This window comes from Cryptomeria japonica, chromosome 5 (genome assembly GCF_030272615.1).
Source record: "Cryptomeria japonica chromosome 5, Sugi_1.0, whole genome shotgun sequence".
Lineage (NCBI taxonomy): Eukaryota > Viridiplantae > Streptophyta > Pinopsida > Cupressales > Cupressaceae > Cryptomeria > Cryptomeria japonica.
In genome coordinates, this window is record NC_081409.1 from 57266632 (window position 1) to 57286469 (window position 19838).

The window sequence follows — 19838 nt, forward strand, 5'->3', positions numbered from 1 at the left end:
ATGCTCGGTAATCACTATGTAGCATCCCTGTGCATACACTTTCCCAGGTACATTGTTTATCAACAGTTTCCTATTTATAAACAATTAGATAACCGCTTAATCTCCTTGATCACATTTCCCATGATCAATCATAGCCATTAGATCTTCAATCTTGTCCAGGTTCAATGCATCTTTCGATCTAAAAATGTTTTACCTCACCTTGGAACTTGCATAATAGTATTGGAACTTGTGCCAGGGTATTGTGGTTCAATCTGAGCTGTAGATCTTCATGTCGACTTTCCGTTGCCTTAGATTCGTTAACAAATTTCTTCCATGGCTTACCAATCATTTAATCCGCTCCAGCTGATCAACTTCCTTCATTAAATACCACATGTAAACATTTAATGCATTTTTTTATAGCTCAGTTACAACTCGATAACAACTCGGTGAATACTAAACTCCACTCGGTAGACATTCCGCCTTCATTAACTGATAGCGATAACCTTAGGGTTTACTGACTAGGTTCTTTACTTGATAACATAGTATAGTATTAACCTTTACAATTTACAACATATGTATGATGTTAAAACAATCTAAAACATCATGATCTCATCATTGTCTGACTTGGTAGTAGTTGCCCATTGAATACCTTATTCATCATATTCTTTCCTATGTCTTTTACCGACATCTTTATAATCTTCATATCATACTTCTCAAGATATGGCAACATCATACTGAATTAGAAAATCAATTTCTTGACATCAATGACAAAATAATAATATCAAGATAGTAAAACATCTTTAATTAGTTATATCAATAATCATCAACAACCTTCTCAATATCCTTAAGAAATGCCAACAATCTTTCATTGTCTGTTATAATGCAATATTGCCAACAATCTGTTGATGGTAAGGGGAAAGGTATATTGGGTTTGGATTCACTAGTTTTAGAATCGAAACAAATAGAGGATATTCCTTCGGTAGTATCACCTATACATAATATAGAGAAACTGGTAGATAACATTGAAGTTGTATATGATAATCAGGAAACACCGAAACATAACATTCTAGATGTACAGGTTATTAATATGGATACAGACAATAAATAGGTTAAGGATATTGAACCTCCGACAACCAAAGTACATATAGAAGAGGCTAAGGTTGAGCAAGTTACTGCACCAAGTGGCGAAGCCACCTATGTCAGTCAATAGGTTGGAGATTCTATTCATTCATTATTGGCACTTGGCTCATCTGGTTAAGTTGATTTTGGATAGAAGAATATTGAGTAATTGAGCAGTTTTGAATTGATGTTTGTTGCAGCTCAGAAGTTAATGAAGGAAGGATCAGAAGACAAGAAAGCCATTGAGCAGTCCATTCTGATTTTTCAACAACTAGTTTTAGGATACACCAGTCTGGTAGCTAGCCCCTTTGGTAAGCTTAAGAGTTTGACTAAACATATTGCAAAAGAGTTTCAAACTCTTCAACATATATCAAATTGGCAGTTAATAGAGAGGTACAATGCAACTAGGAAGGTCACCTGTGACAATATGATCACATCAAAAAAGGTCAAGATGACAAAGGAACTTACAAAGATTGATGAGGCTCTTAATCAGTGCAGTTGTATATATAGGTCTTGTGATAACATCAGTAACCTTATAGTTGTCCTAGAGGTAAAAATAAAAGTGGCAAAGGCTCGGTTGGAACATCTGGCTAACAATTATGATGGTACTCAGTCATTGACCAGTTCTATTGATGGTCAAATTTTGGTTACAGAATCTGAGATATCAGCCTTGGAGAAAGATATGGACAGGTTAATCCAGCGAGCTAGGGAATTGAGAGGATTGGTAAGTCACCCGTTGAATACTTTGTTACTCCATAAGTGAGAAAGTTTAGAATTGATGAATAAACCCACACCAAAAGATCTAACTGGAGAAAAAATACATCCATGCATTCTTAATAGGTTTGTATCTATTTGGGAAAAATTGAAAACTAGTTGGGATATTGAGGATTTTTTAAGGGTGCTTACCTAGATATATTCAAGTACATCTAGATCCGGTAAACATAGTTTGATTTCATTATTTCATTTATTTGCCCCGACCTTTGTCATTGATGTCAAAGGGGGAGAGGTTGTTGTGAAAAATGTTAAGAGACATAAGAAGTAATATATAGCTCAGGGGGAGCAGGGTCAGTTTTGATCATCAATTTTGGGAGGAATTGGGACAACACTTCAGCTATCCATTTTTCACATGAGTGTTGCCATCAATGCCAAAGGGGAAGATTGTTGGAAATTGATACTTATCCAGTTTATTTGTATTTTCATTGATGGCAACACATATCATTTTGGGTTGGACACTTAACCGGTACTCACCGGTATCCATGATTTGGCAACCGACATTTAGGGAAACCGACAAACTTGGAACCGATATATGAGGCTGACATAGGAGATTGATTTGATAGGCTTTCATGGTAGAAATCAGTGGCATCGGTCACAAAGTTTAATGCATTTAATTTTTTCTAGGCCAACATATAAATAAATTGTAATATCATTGTAAGATGACATAAGGCATTTATGTTTATGTTTGGGAACGATATTTAAGTCAGTCCAGTTAGGTTATTTTGGAGATATATACAGATATAGTGATGTGATATTGTGCAAGTGTTGTTGATCAACTGAATACAAATATAATATTCCGTAGTTAGTCTTGGTTATTGGTTTAGAGGTTTTGGATGTGAAGTAAGTTACCGGTAAGGGGGGACACAGTGAAAGCCAGTACATATAGTGCTTGAACCAGAACTCATCCAACATAGCAAATGCATTCTCTGAGTTTAGAATTTTGTTTGTAATCCAATATTTGGATCTGTATTCAGTGAGGCTCCTTTTGTGATGAGCAGTGCGCTCTAGGTTGTTGGCCTTCTTGCATGTGTAGGCCCCTATTGTAATATTTATTCATTTAGCCAGTGGATAGATATTGTAGGTCACCAATCCCATTATGGTTTTTCCTCTTTGAGGTTTTTCACGTATAAATCTTTGTGTTATGGTGTATGTTCTTGTGGTGGTATCATTTCTACTTGTTATATTCTTTTATGTTTACCAATTACTAAAGTACTTTGTTAATAAGGTTAAAATTGATCTCATCAGTAGAACACTGATTCACCCCTTCTCCCTCTTAGTGAGCTTGGATTCCAACACTTTATTAGCTCACTCTGAAGTAGTTCACATAGGTCATACTTCTTATTTTCCTTCATCATCTCATATGCAACATAGATGGTTGTTCAAGAGATAACATTCTTGATGCTGGAGTCGTAAACCTTGTATCCAATCACCATTGATGCAAACTTAACATCATGATCCAAAATGTCATTGATAGTCATTGCTCTTTTATCAAATTTAGACCCAGTTGTATTTGTAGCAATCTCATTCTTTATCGCCTTTAATGAGGGCAACTCTCTAGATGAACACAAACCCATAATATCCCTAATATAATTCTTCATGATCTTGCAAGGCTTTCTCTGTTAGGTCCCAAAGACAACTAAAAGGGGAGGGTGAATCAGTTGTCAAATAAATTCAAACCAAAAACCACTTAACCAACTTAATGCTTAATACCAGTAAACCAGTTAAGTATGTCAATAGACAGTGTTAACAATAAATTGCTATACCGGTAAAGATTAATGCATGAAACACAAACACAAAGTCATCCACAAAACATAACACCAATATTTGTACGTGGAAACCTTGTAAGGGGAAAAACCATGGTGGGAAACCTTACCCATAATCAGATGATACTACTGTAGATAGTAAGTGTACATAAATGGGGTCTGCACATGCAGAAAGGCCAATAGCCTAGAGCTCACTGCTCAATCACAAAATGGGAGTCACATTGACTACAGTTGGATGGTTAAATCCAATAAGAATGTATTGCACAAAATAGCATCTTCATATGCTGGATTTAGTACCGGTGTATTGCTGATATGCTTTCACAAAAACCTAGCTTCACCTTCAAATGATGTCTTCATGTATAGCTCTGCTTAATCTCGCATATACCTTCTCACAATTCTTTTTTCGCATTCCACATTCGATCTTACAAATAAGATCTTACATTTATACCATAACCTAAGACCAATTTTAGTAGGTCGACTCTACAAGATATTACAATAAAAACATTTTACAAACAATATAATATCCGATGGAATAACTGATTAAACATGTTGGCTTAATGCATTTACAACAATAATAAATCATCTCCATAGCGTGCCATGCTGATCTGGAAAAGATAAACCTGTCGGTGTAACCCTAGGTAACCCTGGACCAATTTGCCAGTAAAAGCATATATGCAAATATGAATATACCAATGATTAAATCTTCAAAAAAAATTGTCCACATGATGTCTTCGACATTACCAGGGTTCTTCCATATCATTTCAAGTGCCGATGATCATTATATCCTACCGGTGAACTACCAGTAACTATGCAATAGTGACTTGCTTGCCGGTGAATGCTGCTGGATCCCCAAAGTGCTAGTGTTTTAGTAGGTGTTGACATCAATGACAAAACCATACCAAAATACCAACAATCTCCCCCTTTGGCATTGATGGCAACACAAGATGGAAAAACCATGAAAGTGCAAAAACATAAATACCAAATAGAAAAAACCAACAATCTCTCCTAAACAACAATCTCTCCCTCTAGGAGCAACATGTGTTTATCCAAAGATTTTCAATACCAATCTCTCCTTAAAAGATAATGTGTTTTTCCATAGATATCTCTCCCCCTTTGACATCAAATGGCAAAGTTACAAAAATCAAGTTCATATACAAAATACCAATCAATTCAATATACCAACTACTCCCCCTGAGAAGTAGCTTCCTCATAAAAGACCGGAGTAAAAGATTTATCTTTCAATTCTACTAGTTGATGATAATCATCAATTGTCTAAGTCTCTACCGGTGGTGCTATGACTCCAAGCTAATCTCTGAGATATTCAAAAGTCTCCTTAGGCAAAGGTTTTGTGAATATATCTGCAAGCTATTCTTTAGTATTCGCATAAACCAGTTTTATCTCTTTTTCTTCAGCTTTTTACCTTAGAAAATTCAGTTTGATAGAAACATGTTTTGTTTTAGAATGTAATACCGGATTCTTAGATATATCAATTGTTGCACTGTTATCACAATATATAGTAATAGGTTCCTTGAATTTTACCTTTATGTCTTTCAACATTTTCTTAAGCCATAGTACCTATGTATAGTTAGTTGCTGCTGCAACATACTTTGATTTTGTTGTTGATAAAGATGTACAACTTTGTTTCTTACTCAACCAAGAAACTAATCTCTTTCCAAGAAAGAATGCTCCGTCGGTGGTGCTTTTTCTATCATCCACATTTCCTGCCCAATTTGCATGTGTATGCACATAGATCAAAATTTTCATCTCTAGGATACCATAATCCAAGATTTGCAGTGCCTTGTAAGTACCGGAAAATCCTTTTTACTGTTGATTCATGATTTTCCTTAGGATTACTTTGAAATCTTGAAACAATACATACTGCATTCATAATATCAGGTCTGGTTTGTGTCAAATACAGTAAACCTTCTATCATAGATTTGTATCTAGTTGGATTAATAGGTGTAGATTCATCCCTTTGAGATAATTTGTCATTTGTAGTCATAGGTGTGCTTACCAGTTTAGTGTTCTCCATCCCAAATTTCTTTAGTAACTCTTTCAGGTACTTGGATTGACTAAAAAATATACCTTTGTCAGTCTGTGAAATCTGCAATCCTAAAAAGAATTTTTTTTCTCCAATCATAGACATTTCAAATTCTTGCTGCATTTTAATAGAAAATTCCTTACATAATCCATCTTCTCCTCCAAAGATTATATCATCAACGAATACTTCTATAATCAAGATGTCATCATTAGTTATTTTGTAATATAAATTGTTGTCTGCATTTCCTTTAGTAAAACCAATCTTTAAAAGATACTTATCCAACCTTGCATACCAAGCTCTTGGGGCTTGTTTCAATCCATACAGAGCTTTTCTTAACCTGCAAACCATATCATTGTCATCTGTCAAAGAAAATCCATCAGGTTGTTCAATATAGACTTCCTCTTCAAGATCTCCATTCAAGAATGCACATTTAATATCCATTTGATAAACTTTGTAGTTCTTGTGAGCTGCAAAGGCCAAGAATAATCTGATTGCCTCAATTCTAGCTACCGGTGCAAAGGTTTCATTGTAATCAACTCCTTCTTTCTGAGAATATCCCTTAAACACTAGTCTTACTTTATTTCTGACAACCTTACCATCTTCATTAAGTTTGTTTCTAAATACCCATTTGGTTCCAATTACATTTCTATCTTTAGGCCGGGGAACTAATATCCAAGTATTATTTTTCTCAATTTGTCCTAATTCTTCTTCCATAGCTTTAATCCAAAATTTATCTTCACATGCCCCATTAATAGATGATGGTTCAATTTGAGAAATAAGACATACCTCTTCATTTGCCAAACTTCCTCTTGTCATAACTCCTTTAAATTTGTTTCCAATTATCTGATCTTCAGAATGATTCAATTTTACATACCGGGGTGTCTTAGTTTGTTGTTCTTCTTCAATTACTATGGAATTTTCTGATGGTACCGGGGTAACTGGATCTTCATTCTATACCGGTGGATTTAGTGTAGGTTCTGTTGTCACAATTTCTGTTGCCGGTTCAGAGTCTATATACCTTGAAGTTCCTCTGAATTGTTTATCAATCTTTACATTTGTACTCTCAACAATTTTCTGCAATCTCTTGTTAAAACATCTATATGCCTTGCTCTTAGATGAATAACCAAGAAATATTCCTTCTGGGTTCAGATGTTTTGGGAGTTATCTCTAAAGTTGACTCAAACCAAGATTCATAAGATTGATGAAAAAACTTCTCCTCCTTATTTTCAATAAGAATACTGGATCCAAAATGAAACCTATGTTTTCTAGTGAAATACCTCTTTCCTTGTTGAAACTCGTTTCTATCTTCAGATATTTCTTGAGCTATTTTTTCATGAAGTTTTATTATAGCATCTATAATAGCTTCTGGTTTAGGAGGGCAACCCGGCAAATAGATATCCAAAGGAATTAACTTATCTACTCCGCGAACGGTACTATAAGAATCTGTACTAAACATTCCTCCTGTAATAGTACAGGCTCCCATAGCAATTACATATTTTGGTTCAGGCATTTGTTCTTATAATCTCACTAAAGAAGGAGCCATTTTCATGGTCACGGTTCCGGTTGTTATAAGTAAGTCAGCTTGCCTAGGACTGGATCTTGGCACCAAACCGTAATGATCAAAGTCGAATCGCGAACCTATTAATGAAGCAAATTCGATAAAACAACAACTAGTACCATAAAGGAGCGGCCATAGACTAGAGAGTCTCGCCCAATTGGACAGATCGTTTAGAGTAGTGGAAATAACTGAATTTGAAGTTGTTTGATCAAGCAAAGATGATTCTATAGGATTTACCGCCGGCTTTAGATTTAGATAATTTTCTACTCGCCTTTTATTATTCCAAAATTTGGGAGTTAAGACCATTCCAATGCTCCTTTTCTCCATGCATAAACTAAACCAACAATTAAGATAATCACGAAAATACAAGCTTCTATAAATGTAAATAGACCCAAAATATCAAAACTCATGGCCCACGGATAGAGGAAGACTATTTCCACATCAAAAACAATGAAAACTAAAGCAAACATATAATAACGAATTCTAAATTGGATCCAGGTATCTCCCATTGGTTCTATACCTGATTCATAACTAGTGGCTTTCTCCGCCCCTTTACTTATTGGAGCCAAACTTCTTGAAATTGAGAATGCCAGAATCGGAATAAGACTGGATATGGATAAATATATCCAAAAAGTATCATATTCAGAAAATAGATACATAAATAGATTCCTGTTTAAATAGATTAAATTCTTCTATTTATTGTCAATTTATTAATCGCTTCTCTCCCCTCCCGAATGATTCATTATGATTTTTTATATTAAAAAAATGTTTCGTCTGTGACTTAACATAGAAATTCATAAAAGAATATTATATATTTAATACAATTGAAATAATTGGTTCTAAAAGAACCCGTGCAGTTCGGCAGACTTCACGTTGGTTCGTGTTGTAACGTGTGAATATGTAAGGGAACTTTATTTATTGAAATAAGGGTTCTTTCAGGGTTGTTGTTTCTAACGATGTGAGATGTGCTAGCAAGTTCAACTTTATCTATTTGTTCCATATTCAAATATTAAAATAAAGTTAACAAAACTAAACGACCTAGTTAAATATATTATTCGAATATGGAACAAATAGATAATGTATTCGACAAACCCAAACTATCTAGTATAATATAGTATTCGAAATAGGGAAATAATAATTTTATTTTTTTTTTCTGCCTTGATGGTGAAATGGTAGACACGCGAGACCAAAACAGTCTCGTCTCAGTAGACACATGCGCCGCAAAATGGCCCGTATACCCCGCATACCCCACGTATCTCACATGTGCTTACAAGCACAGACGTGCTGATACGCGGAGCAGTAGTACCTCTACTCCACCTTATAGACACGTAGATTTTCTCACCTACTCAACGAGGGTAGAATAGTTCTATATTATTCCCCCAAGCGGAGAGGTATATTGCCTGCCATGTGGGTCAACAAGAGCATACGTGCTCTATAAAAGAGCATACGATATGCACGAGGTAAACACCTAACACGCGTTACTACTGAGTGTGGAGGTTCGAGTCCTCCTTAAGGCGCACATATTGGAATAAAATGTTCAAGGAGAAATCAAATTGATACTATGTCTTTCTAGCAAATTGAAAAAAAAAAAAACAACGGAGTTCGATTATATATCGATTATAATTGATAGGTACCGATCGACCTGTGGAACCTATGAAATCTTTCATTAAAAAAATGATTATGTGCCCATATTCCGACACGATTTCTGATCTATTGTTCTGTATAACTCAGATATTGGGGAATAAGACTCTGAGTCGCAGTCGAAAGAATATTATTTCTTATAATTCTATATCCTTTTTTGCTTTTCATTCATATTTCCTCTTTACTTTTTCTTCAAAAAATTATCTTCTGTGTTCCGCATTAAAAAAAAATGAGATGCTTTATTTTTAATTGAAAATTAGCATCGAATAATAGGGACAATATGAGAGAGAAAGAATAGTTTTCTAATTGTATAGGGCTATACGGACTCAAACCGTAGACCTTCTCGGTAGAACAGATCAAATTTCTTATTACCAAAATGATTCGAACTGTTCGAAGAACCCAACATGCATTTTTATTGCATTCGGCTCTTTCATTAACTGATGGAAAAATCAGTTAGTCTGCCATTCTCTTCTTTCCAAAAAGATAATAAGATGGCTCCGTTTGCTTCAAACGAAATTTTTTTGGAAGCAATCCCAAAGTGCTTCAAAAGGTTTCCTTGACGTAGGTCTGTCATGCTTAGACATAGATTCTCCAAATGGAGTCTCTCTCACCCTAAAAATAGAATAATATGAGCCTTCATACACCTCAAAGTTCATAGAGCGAAAAGAATTCTTTTTTGAGATCCTCGTATTGTACTCATTATGTCTGACATTGAATGTCCACGAGATTGACCATATCAACTAGATCTATAGTTCAAATCAGATCGAACTTAATCTTTGTCATGCTATTGTTCTCCCAATTCATAGAGTAAGACTCAAATCTATTTTATGGATCGAGTGAACCAATAAACTCTCCTGAAAACCATTGGCGCACGTGTAAATGAGGTGCTCTACCAGTTGAGCTATAGCCCTTCATAGTTTAGTCTTGAAGATATACTAATAAAATAGATCACTTTCTGTCAAGACGGATGATATTTGATTGAATCATTCAAATCCTAGTTAAGGGCATATTGTTTATATGTCTAATTATAACTAGAATTGTTTCTAGGTATGACTCTATCTATGATAATAAATAACCCACTTAACTCAGTGGTTAGAGTATCACTTTCATACGGCGAGAGTCATTGGCTCAAATCCAATAGTAGGTAAAACTTATTTGATGCGATTTATTACTCAATCGCATCAAATAAGTTTTACTCTATTTTGAAATAATATCAATTATTTCGATTCATTTAAATAATGAATCCATTTTTAGATCATTATCGAAGTTGAACTTTACAAAGAAAGAGATTACTAAGTAAATGTAAGTTATAACTCTAAATGATTATTGACTGATCAACTCATTACGGAGCATTTGTGCTTTTTTAGGTTTTTTTGCTAGTATTAGCAATTGGAATCAATATCCTTTTTTTTTTTTTTTTTTATGAGAACCAATCCTTTTATTCTTGGGGTTTCTGCACTTGTAGAAAAGAAGGCAGGACGTATTGATCAGATAATCGGCCCAGTACTCGACGTATCTTTCCCTCCAGGTAATATGCCTAGAATTTACAATTCCTTGATAGTTAAGGATAACGATACAACTGGTCAACCAATAAGTGTGACTTGTGAGGTACAACAATTATTAGGAAATAATAAGGTTAGAGCTATAGCTATGAGTGCTACAGACGGTTTGATGAGAGGAATGAAAGTAATTGATACAGGAGGTCCACTTATTGTTCCAGTTGGTGAAACTACTCTTGGAAGAATTTTTAATGTTCTTGGGGAACCTGTTGATGACTTAGGTCCTGTAGATGCTCTCATAAGATCTCCTATTCATAGATCTGCTCCCGCCTTTACACAATTGGATACCAGATTTTCAATCTTTGAAACAGGCATTAAAGTAGTGGATCTTTTAGCTCCTTACCGCCGTGGGGGAAAAATTGGATTATTTGGGGGAGCTGGAGTGGGTAAAACAGTGTTAATTATTGAATTAATCAACAACATTGCTAAGGCTCATGGAGGTGTTTCGGTATTTGGCGGAGTAGGAGAACGTACCCGTGAAGGGAATGATCTTTACAAGGAAATGAAAGAATCGGGAGTCATTAATGAACAAAATATATCAGAATCAAAAGTAGCTTTGGTCTATGGTTAGATGAATGAACCACCAGGAGCTCGTATGAGAGTAGGTTTAACTACTTTAACTATGGCTGAATATTTCTGAGATGTAAATAAACAAGATGTACTCCTATTTATTGACAATATCTTCCGCTTTGTCCAAGCAGGATCAAAGGTATCCGCATTATTAGGCAGAATGCCTTCCGCAGTGGGTTATCAGCCAACTCTTAGCACGAAAATGGGTTCTTTACAAGAAAGAATAACTTCTACCAAAGAAGGATCTATAACCTCCATTCAAGCAGTTTATGTACCTGCAGATGACTTGACTGATCCTGCTCCTGCTACAACATTTGCACATTTAGATGCTACTACTATACTATCGAGAGGATTAGCTGCCAAGGGGATCTATCCAGCAGTAGATCCGTTAGATTCCACGTCAACTATGCTCCAACCTTCGATCCTAGGCAAAGAACATTATGAAACTGCACAAGGAGTTAAACAAACTTTGTAACGTTATAAGGAACTTCAAGATATTATAGCTATTCTTGGATTAGACGAATTATCAGAAGACGATCGTTTAATCGTGGCAAGAGCAAGAAAAATTGAACGGTTTTTGTCACAACCCTTTTTTGTAGCAGAGGTATTCACTGGTTCCCTCGGTAAATATGTTAGTCTAATAGAGACAATTAGAGGTTTTCAAATGATCCTTTCCGGAGAATTAGATGTTCTACCCGAACAGTCTTTTTATTTTGTGGGTAACATTGATGAAGCTACCGCAAAGGCTATGAACTTAAAAGAAATTTAAAGAAACAAAATGAACCTAAACCTTCATGTAGTCACTCCCAATCGAGTTGTTTGGGATTCAAAAGTTCAAGAAATAATATTAGCTACTAATAATGGTCAAATGGGTGTATTACCGAACCATACTGCACTTGTAACAGCTTTGGATATAGGAGTCATGAAGATACGACTCAATGCTCAGTGGTCCACTATGGCTTTGATGGGTGATTTTGCCACGATAGACAATAATGAAATCACATTATTGGTAAATAATGTAGAAAGAGGTATTGATATTGATCTTCAAGAGGCTCAGGAAAGTTTTAGACTAGCTGCAACTGATCGTGTGCGAGCTGAAGGCAAGAGACAAGCAATCGAGGCTGATGTGGCTCTCAAAAGAGCTAGAACACGACTAGAGGCTGCTGATGCTCTTTTGTTCAGATAAAGAAATATTAATTTATGAAATTGGAAGTAAATGGATAACGATCATAAAGAAGTCTTCAATTTGCTTGAGCCAATAACTAGGCACATTTTCACCTATGCCCATACGGTCTGCTATTGCAATTTTTTTCTCATTTTCTTTTTCGCCTAAAATGAAGAACTCTATATTTTTTTTCTATATAAAATGAGAATTGTGGAAAGGTCCTCAGGTCAATCGAAATAAGAAATTGGGTTGCGTCATACATACATAACATGATACAATATCACTTGAAAGAAAAGCCTTTTTGACAATAAAGGCTACAAAATGAGTATTTTGTATTACAAAAAATTTTGTAATACAAAAGTGATTCTTTACGTTCGACACCCAGGTCGAGTAGACCTCGTTCTTGTAAGAGCTATTAACCAATAAATCATAGGGAGGGACTTATTTATGTCACCAAAAATAGAGACTAAAGCAAGTGTCGGATTCAAAGCTGGTGTTAAAGATTACAGATTAACTTATTATACTCTGGAATATCAGACCAAAGATACTGATATCTTAGCAGCATTCCGAGTCACTCCTCAACCTAGAGTACCCCCTGAAGAAGCAGGAGCAGCAGTAGCCGCCGAATCTTCCACTGGTACGTGGATGACTGTTTGGACCGATGGACTTACCAGTCTTGATCGTTACAAGGGGCGATGCTATGATATTGAACCCGTTCCTGGAGAGGAAAGTCAATTTATTGCCTATGTGGCTTACCCTTTAGATCTTTTTGAAGAAGGTTCTGTTACTAACCTATTCACTTCTATTGTAGGTAATGTATTTGGATTCAAAGCCTTACGGGCTCTACGTCTGGAAGATTTACGAATTCCTCCTGCTTATTCAAAAACTTTCCAAGGCCCACCACATGGTATTCAAGTAGAAAGAGATAAATTAAACAAATATGGTCATTCTTTGTTAGGATGTACTATAAAACCAAAATTGGGTCTATCTGCCAAGAATTATGGTAGAGCGGTTTATGAATGTCTCCGTGGTGGACTTGATTTTACCAAGGATGATGAAAACATGAATTCCCAACCATTTATGCGCTGGAGAGATCGTTTCTGCTTTTGTGCAGAAGCAATTTATAAAGCTCAGGCTGAGATGGGTGAGATTAAGGGACATTACCTGAATGCTACTGCAAGTACATGTGAAGAAATGATGAAAAGAGCAGTATTCGCCAGAGAATTGGGAGTTCCTATAGTCATGCATGACTATCTGACTGGAGGTTTTACGGAAAATACTTCGTTGGCTCATTATTGCCGAGATAACGGCCTACTTCTTCACATTCACCGCGTAATGCATGTAGTTATTGATAGACAAAGAAATCATGGTATGCACTTCCGTGTACTGGCTAAAGCACTACGTATGTCTGGTGGAGATCATATTCACGCTGGTACTGTAGTAGGTAAACTTGAAGGAGAACGGGAAGTGACTTTGGGTTTTGTTGATCTATTACGTGATGATTTTATTGAAAAAGACCGAAGTCATGGTATTTATTTCACTCAAGATTGGGTCTCTATGCCGGGTGTTCTGCTTGTAGCTTCAGGAGGTATTCACATTTGGCATATGCCTGCTCTGACCGAGATCTTTGGGGATGATTCCATATTACAGTTCGGTGGAGGGACTTTGGGGCACCCTTGGGGAAATGCACCTGGTACAGTGGCTAATCGGGTCGCTTTAGAAGCTTGTGTACAAGCTCGTAATGAAGGACATGATCTTGCGCGTGAAGGTAATGAAGTGATCCGCGAAGCTACTAAATGGAGCCCTGAACTAGCTGCCGCTTGTGAAGTATGGAAAGAAATCAAATTTGAATTTAATATGATTGATCGCTTGTAATTGAGTGACTTTCGTCTGTTTGGTCCCTTAATCAAATCGAACTCGGCCCAATCTTTTCTTTTAAGATTGAGCCGAATACCGAATGGATGGGAATAGATAATTCAGCTAGAGGAAAGAAATTTACCTCTTACCTACTAATATAGAAATATATTTTCTGGATTATTCGATCGGGTCAGTGGATCACTAGATCCAGGCCCAGGGAGCAAGGGCCTTCAATCTCTTCTAGCCACACGCTCAAAGGAGGTTCAAAATTTGTTATCTTTAACAAATTAAATCCCGCTCAAATCTCTTCTAATCTATATCTATATAAAAGCTCATTTTTAATCGGCTTTGTCCGGAGCTTTAGTAAAAAAACAAAAAAACTACAATAGCGTATTATGTAAAAATGTAAAAATAGATATTTTATTAAGTCAATTGTTCATTATTTTTCATGAATCATCGTGAATTTGTTGGACAGATCAGAAAGAACCTGATGGAGACTTCCTTTTCTTTTTTTTTTTTTATCAGAAGCGGAATTTGATTCAAGGAATCAAATGTATAATGAAATACTATTATATATATATAATAGTACGCTATTTGAACAAATAAATGAATTACGACGATAAGATCGAATTAATTCCCGATTAAGTCGAGTGAGTCAGATGGATCAATTTATTTATTTTTCTTAAAAAAAGAAATAAAAATGGAATAAAAAGGAAGCAAAATTTGTATTTTATCTGTTAAAAGTTGTACATTAACAATATGTAGAAAAAATATAGGAAAATGTGTGAGGAAAACGAAAACAAGGATTCTGAATATATCAAAACAACCCCCGTAGAAAGTGGATACAATTTGGAACGTTTTAAGCATTTGTGGTTTTTGTGCGAGAATTGTGAGACCCTTATATATAAGAAATCTTTACTAGAACAAAAAGGTGTTTGTGCAGAATGTGGAGCAACTCTGCAAATGACTAGTTCAGAGTGAATTGAACTATTAATTGATAATGGCACTTGGCGTTCTATAAACACGAAGTTATCTAGTATAGATGTTTTAGAGAAAAAACATACGACGTTTGACATCAAAATGGTTCGAAAGGCCTCAATTTTATTGTACAAAGTAATTTCTGGCAAATAATTTTACAAAGAATTTTTAAAAAATAAATATTACAATAAAGCGTTGAGAATATTAGTAGCATACAACAATACTCTTGTTAATATCCTTAAGGTTGCACTAGGATCGAAATTCATAAAATATTTGAATTTAGATTCAAAAGAAACTATTAAGATACTACAAGATATTATTGATACAGGGTTGAAAATAGCTCAATTTGCACTAAATACGTAAAAAAATAAAAAATGAATTCTATAGGTTTGCGCTTTTAAATAAAGCATTTGAAAATAAGCAAATTTCTAGCTTGCTTGCTCAAAATTTGGAAGATAGGAGGGATGACGAGTCTGAAATCATTTCTATAGAATTTGATAGAATGGCGTTTAGACTTCAAAAATTCCTCATTTTAGAATCACTATTGAAATTTAATACACAATTAGCCGATGTAAAAGAACAATTACTATCACAAGATAAGTTCTTGAAAGCAGTGGCGACAAGCTTAGTGAAAAAAGAACTTTATTTTCTGGAAGTCAAAAGAAAAACAAGGAAAATAAAAAAAATATTTCCTTTTTATCCAGGAACTGACCCAGAGACAGATTACTTTTTATGGCTGTGAACACATATGGCGATCTCTTTGATGGAAAGATATCTGGTCTTGAAACAATTTAAATATTGGTTTAGAAATCGTTATTGTGGTTTACTGGAAGAAGAAGAATTTCCTCGGTTTGGTTCTGATATTCTAATAGAATACGTTAAAAAACAAGATCGCTATGAATTTTATAATATGATAGATCATATCATGCAGGATGATCTACACACTAGTACAAATAGTGTTGAGTTATTTCAACAAATAAATCTCTTGTTCCATCACAAGAACAATGAAAAAGATTATGACAATAATTTTTTGTCGTATACTGAAAATACTAAGGGAATTTATTTCTGTTTACTAGAGATAATGAAACGGTTTTCTACATTAACACTAGATTCCAAAGATAAATTTCCTAAGAAAAAAGGAAGAGATACTAAAGATACTGAAGATATTGAAGGTATTGATGAGGAGGATATTGAAGAAGAATATCCTTTAACTTATGACTCTTTAACTAAAGAAGAAAAAGAATATGTCGATGCTAACATAGAACTAATTAAGAGTACATTTAATCTAGGAAAGGAAGAATTTATAGAAACAGACGAACAGTCTTATCAAGATTATAACACTTCCTATAAAAAAGAAACAGGTTTACCCGACGCTATTCAAACAGGCGTAGGTGAAATAAATGGTATTTCTATTGCACTCGGAGTTATGGATTTTCAGTTCATGGGAGGCAGTATGGGCTCGGTAGTGGGTGAAAAAATAACCCGTTTAATACAGTTTGCTACTGAGAATTTTCTTCCATTAATTCTTGTATGTGCTTCTGGCGGAGCGCGCATGCAAGAAGGAAGTTTTAGCTTAATGCAAATGAATAAAATAGCTGCTATGTTGCATACATATAAAAAGGAGAAAAATTTACTATATATTTCAGTTCTTACATCTCCGACAACTGGTGGAGTCACTGCTAGTTTTGGTATGTTGGCTAATGTCACGATTGTTGAGCCTAATGCATACATTGCATTTGCAGGTAAAAGAGTTATTGAATAGACATTAAACCAGATAGTAGATGATGAAGATCAAATATTCAATTCTTTATTTGATTTTGGAATGTTTGATAGCATGGTTCAACGAGCTCTTTTAAAAAATGTTCTAAGCGAGACAATTGAAATATACATGTATGGTGATTGAAAGGTCAGAATAATTCATTCTATTTTAAGATTCCCAAAAACAATTCTTGATCCCTTAAGAATTGTTTTTTTGGGGATCAAAATAACACAGAAAGTTTTTAAATTATGTAGAGGTTTTTACCTTTTTATAGTATAAATTTATATTATAAATAATGTGTTTATAATACATTATATTTTTATATTATTCCAAACGTAAATATATAATAGAAAAAAACTTATGTCGATTATTACATATTATATCTTTTATTCTAAATGTACTACAAAAAATGTAAATGTATTTATAGTACATCTGTAATTCATTTACAGAATAAGAATTTTCTCCATTTACAGAATAAGAATTCTGTCGATTTTCAAATTAACATTGGAAAACTAAAAGAAAAGAAATAGTAAGAATGTTTTCTAGCAAAAAACCATTTTCAGTTTCCATTGGTGCAAATCCAATAACCTTGTTATTTGTTTTCATATTGTATCAAATAGGAATAGTGTGGTAAAGGTAATTTAACTTATTACGTTGTAAAGTGAGATAAAAAAAATAGTGTAGAAAAGGTTTTTAGTGGGTTTCCTCCGAGCTTTATGAAGGTCCCATATCCGCATTTTTTTGTAACAAAAAATCGTTTAAATCAATTTTTATGAAAAGAATGACAAAAACAAAAATTCTCTGTTTTTTTGTTTTTGGCTTCTTTAAATGAGAAAGAGTAAAAAAAAAGAGTAGTTGAGCATGGACGTAGCAAATGTGCCGAAAGTGCCCTATCAAGGGCCCAAAGAGGAGGAAGCAAACTGGGTCGAATTATATCACCGATTATTTTTTGGTAGATATATTATCCTAGCTAGACCACTCGAAAAACAACCGGCTGATCAAATCATGAAAAGTATGATTTATTTAAATCAAGAAGATCAAACAAAGGATTTTATGTTTTTTCTTCATTGTCAAGGTGGAGGAATGGTACAGGGAGTCGTTGTTTACGATACTATGCAATACGTAACAGGGGATGCATTTACAATAGGCGTCGGGTTAAATGCTTCAATGGGAGCTTTCCTTCTACACGGGGGGACGTTTACTAAATGGGTAATGACCCGAAACGCATCAATTATGATCCACCAACCCCATATACTCCTTATGATCATCGCGCCACTTCAATAGAATCAAGCTTCGATTCAGAGTATCTGGGCTTTTTGCGTTCGTATGTTGTGCGAACTTATTTAAGAACAACAAGGGAAGATTTCGAACTAATTTGTTATCTATTAGAACGAGATATTTATATGACACCAGAGAAAGCAGTAGAGTTTGGTCTTATCGACGAAATTGGCGTAGAAGGACTCAGTTTTTCAGATACATTAGATACATTATTTGTTCATGACGATGTTGATGCCCATGATAGTAGTTTTGCTCATTTTATTCATGATTTTGCTCATGATCGTGAGGATCGCAGCATCGACCATCGGTCTGCGGAATGGATTTCGCCATGGAATCCCACAACATTGGATTCTAACAGGCCAAACAATATACCCGTCCTGGACCATCGCAAGGCAAGGAATATAGTTTTGCGAGGGGAAAATGATAGTGCAAAAACATTACAAACTACAGTTCTGTAGGAGAAACTATAGGTCTGCGAAAAATTTGGATTTGTTTTTTGCTGGGTTCCCGATTCTCCCCCAGTAATATTCTATTACCGACAATAATACCGACTCTTCTTCCTTCCTAAAAAAGGACTCGCAGTAATCAAAAGGTTCTTTTTTTTTTTTTTTGCAGCAAAGGTATGTCCGTCGAGCAAATAGGACCTCTTTCACAAAACAAACGTTTGAATAAAATGTTTTATAAAACCTAAAAAAAAAAATATATAATAGATTTATAAATCTATGATATAAATCGACAATTTAAAAATATAATAGAGAGTTCTAACTTTATAGAACTATTATATATAGTTAATGCTCTTTCGCAACATTAACTAAATGTCTTCTAAATGAATTTAGACTGCATTCTAGAAATGCAGCATTAATTGATAAAAAAAAAAACATTTAAATAAATTGAAAATGAAAAAATCAATTTTAAATGAAAAAAGAAAAATAAGACCTTACCGTTCTTTGTATTGAAAGAACGGTAAGGTCTTATTTTTCTTTTTTAGTTTTTTGTACTGGACGATTTAGAATTCGTTCTATATGCTCTTTCTTTTAGGGCGATCTCAAATTCTTTTTGATACTTTCTTATAAGGAAGACCCTAATCCTGTATAAGAACCGTAAAAAAACAAACCTATTAAACCAATAATGAGAATACCCGCAAAAAGGCCTATCAACCAAATAGGGATCCTTCCGGTGGTATCGGTCATTTCTATAAACTCTTTTAATATTTACTTTAAGTTTTCATGTGAGATTATATCTCAATAAATGAAATTGGGCAAGAAAAAATATTCTCACTGCTCCTAATTGAAAAAGTAATTAGAGAATAGAATAGCAAGTACAAAAATAAGTAACAACCCCCAATAGAGGCTGGTACGATTCAATTCAACATTTTGTTCATTCGGGTTTGATTGTGTCATAAATAGCTTCATGATTTAGTTTATAAAAAGTTTATCGTTGTATGAACTGCATTGCTGATATTGATCCCAAGAAAAAAACCGTAGGTACAGCGAGCCCGTGAACGGCCAACCATCTAATTGTAAAAATCGGATAGGTTCTATCTATAGTCATTAATACCTCCTAAAAACTAGATCTTGTAAATTCATCAAGTTGCTCTAATGAATTGAAATGGCCAGTGACTAATGGAACCTCTTGTTGGCTTTCTGTGAAATACTCATTTGGCCGAGGGCTCCCGAATACATCATAAGCTAAACCCGTACTGACAAATAACCAACCTGCAATGAATAGAGAAGGTATAGTAATGCTGTGGATAACCCAGTATCGAATACTAGTAATAATGTCAGCAAAAGCGCATTC

The 19838-nt window shown here is 34.7% G+C and overlaps 2 protein-coding genes and 2 pseudogenes across 2 annotated transcripts; all 4 read left to right on the forward strand.

The window, feature by feature from the left end:
• Positions 1 to 10297: 10297 nt before the first annotated feature.
• Positions 10298 to 11773, forward strand: LOC131875589 (ATP synthase subunit beta, chloroplastic-like; annotated as a pseudogene).
• A 9-nt stretch (positions 11774 to 11782) lies between these two features.
• LOC131032786 (ATP synthase epsilon chain, chloroplastic-like) lies at positions 11783 to 12233 on the forward strand. The gene has a single exon (XM_057963837.2). It carries the CDS (start codon positions 11783 to 11785, stop codon positions 12188 to 12190), a length of 408 nt encoding a protein of 135 aa, XP_057819820.1. The 3' UTR covers positions 12191 to 12233.
• A 154-nt stretch (positions 12234 to 12387) lies between these two features.
• On the forward strand, positions 12388 to 14044 carry LOC131032793 (ribulose bisphosphate carboxylase large chain-like). The gene has a single exon (XM_057963844.2). The coding sequence runs from the start codon at positions 12617 to 12619 to the stop codon at positions 14042 to 14044; it is 1428 nt and encodes a 475-aa protein (XP_057819827.2). The 5' UTR covers positions 12388 to 12616.
• A 762-nt stretch (positions 14045 to 14806) lies between these two features.
• LOC131032699 (acetyl-coenzyme A carboxylase carboxyl transferase subunit beta, chloroplastic-like) lies at positions 14807 to 16994 on the forward strand (annotated as a pseudogene).
• Positions 16995 to 19838: the final 2844 nt, after the last annotated feature.

Excerpts from the sequence above, each read along its gene's own strand:
- LOC131032793 (XM_057963844.2), top strand. The coding sequence starts at position 12,617 with ATGTCACCAAAAATAGAGACTAAAGCAAGTGTCGGATTCAAAGCTGGT.
- LOC131032786 (XM_057963837.2), top strand. The coding sequence starts at position 11,783 with ATGAACCTAAACCTTCATGTAGTCACTCCCAATCGAGTTGTTTGGGAT.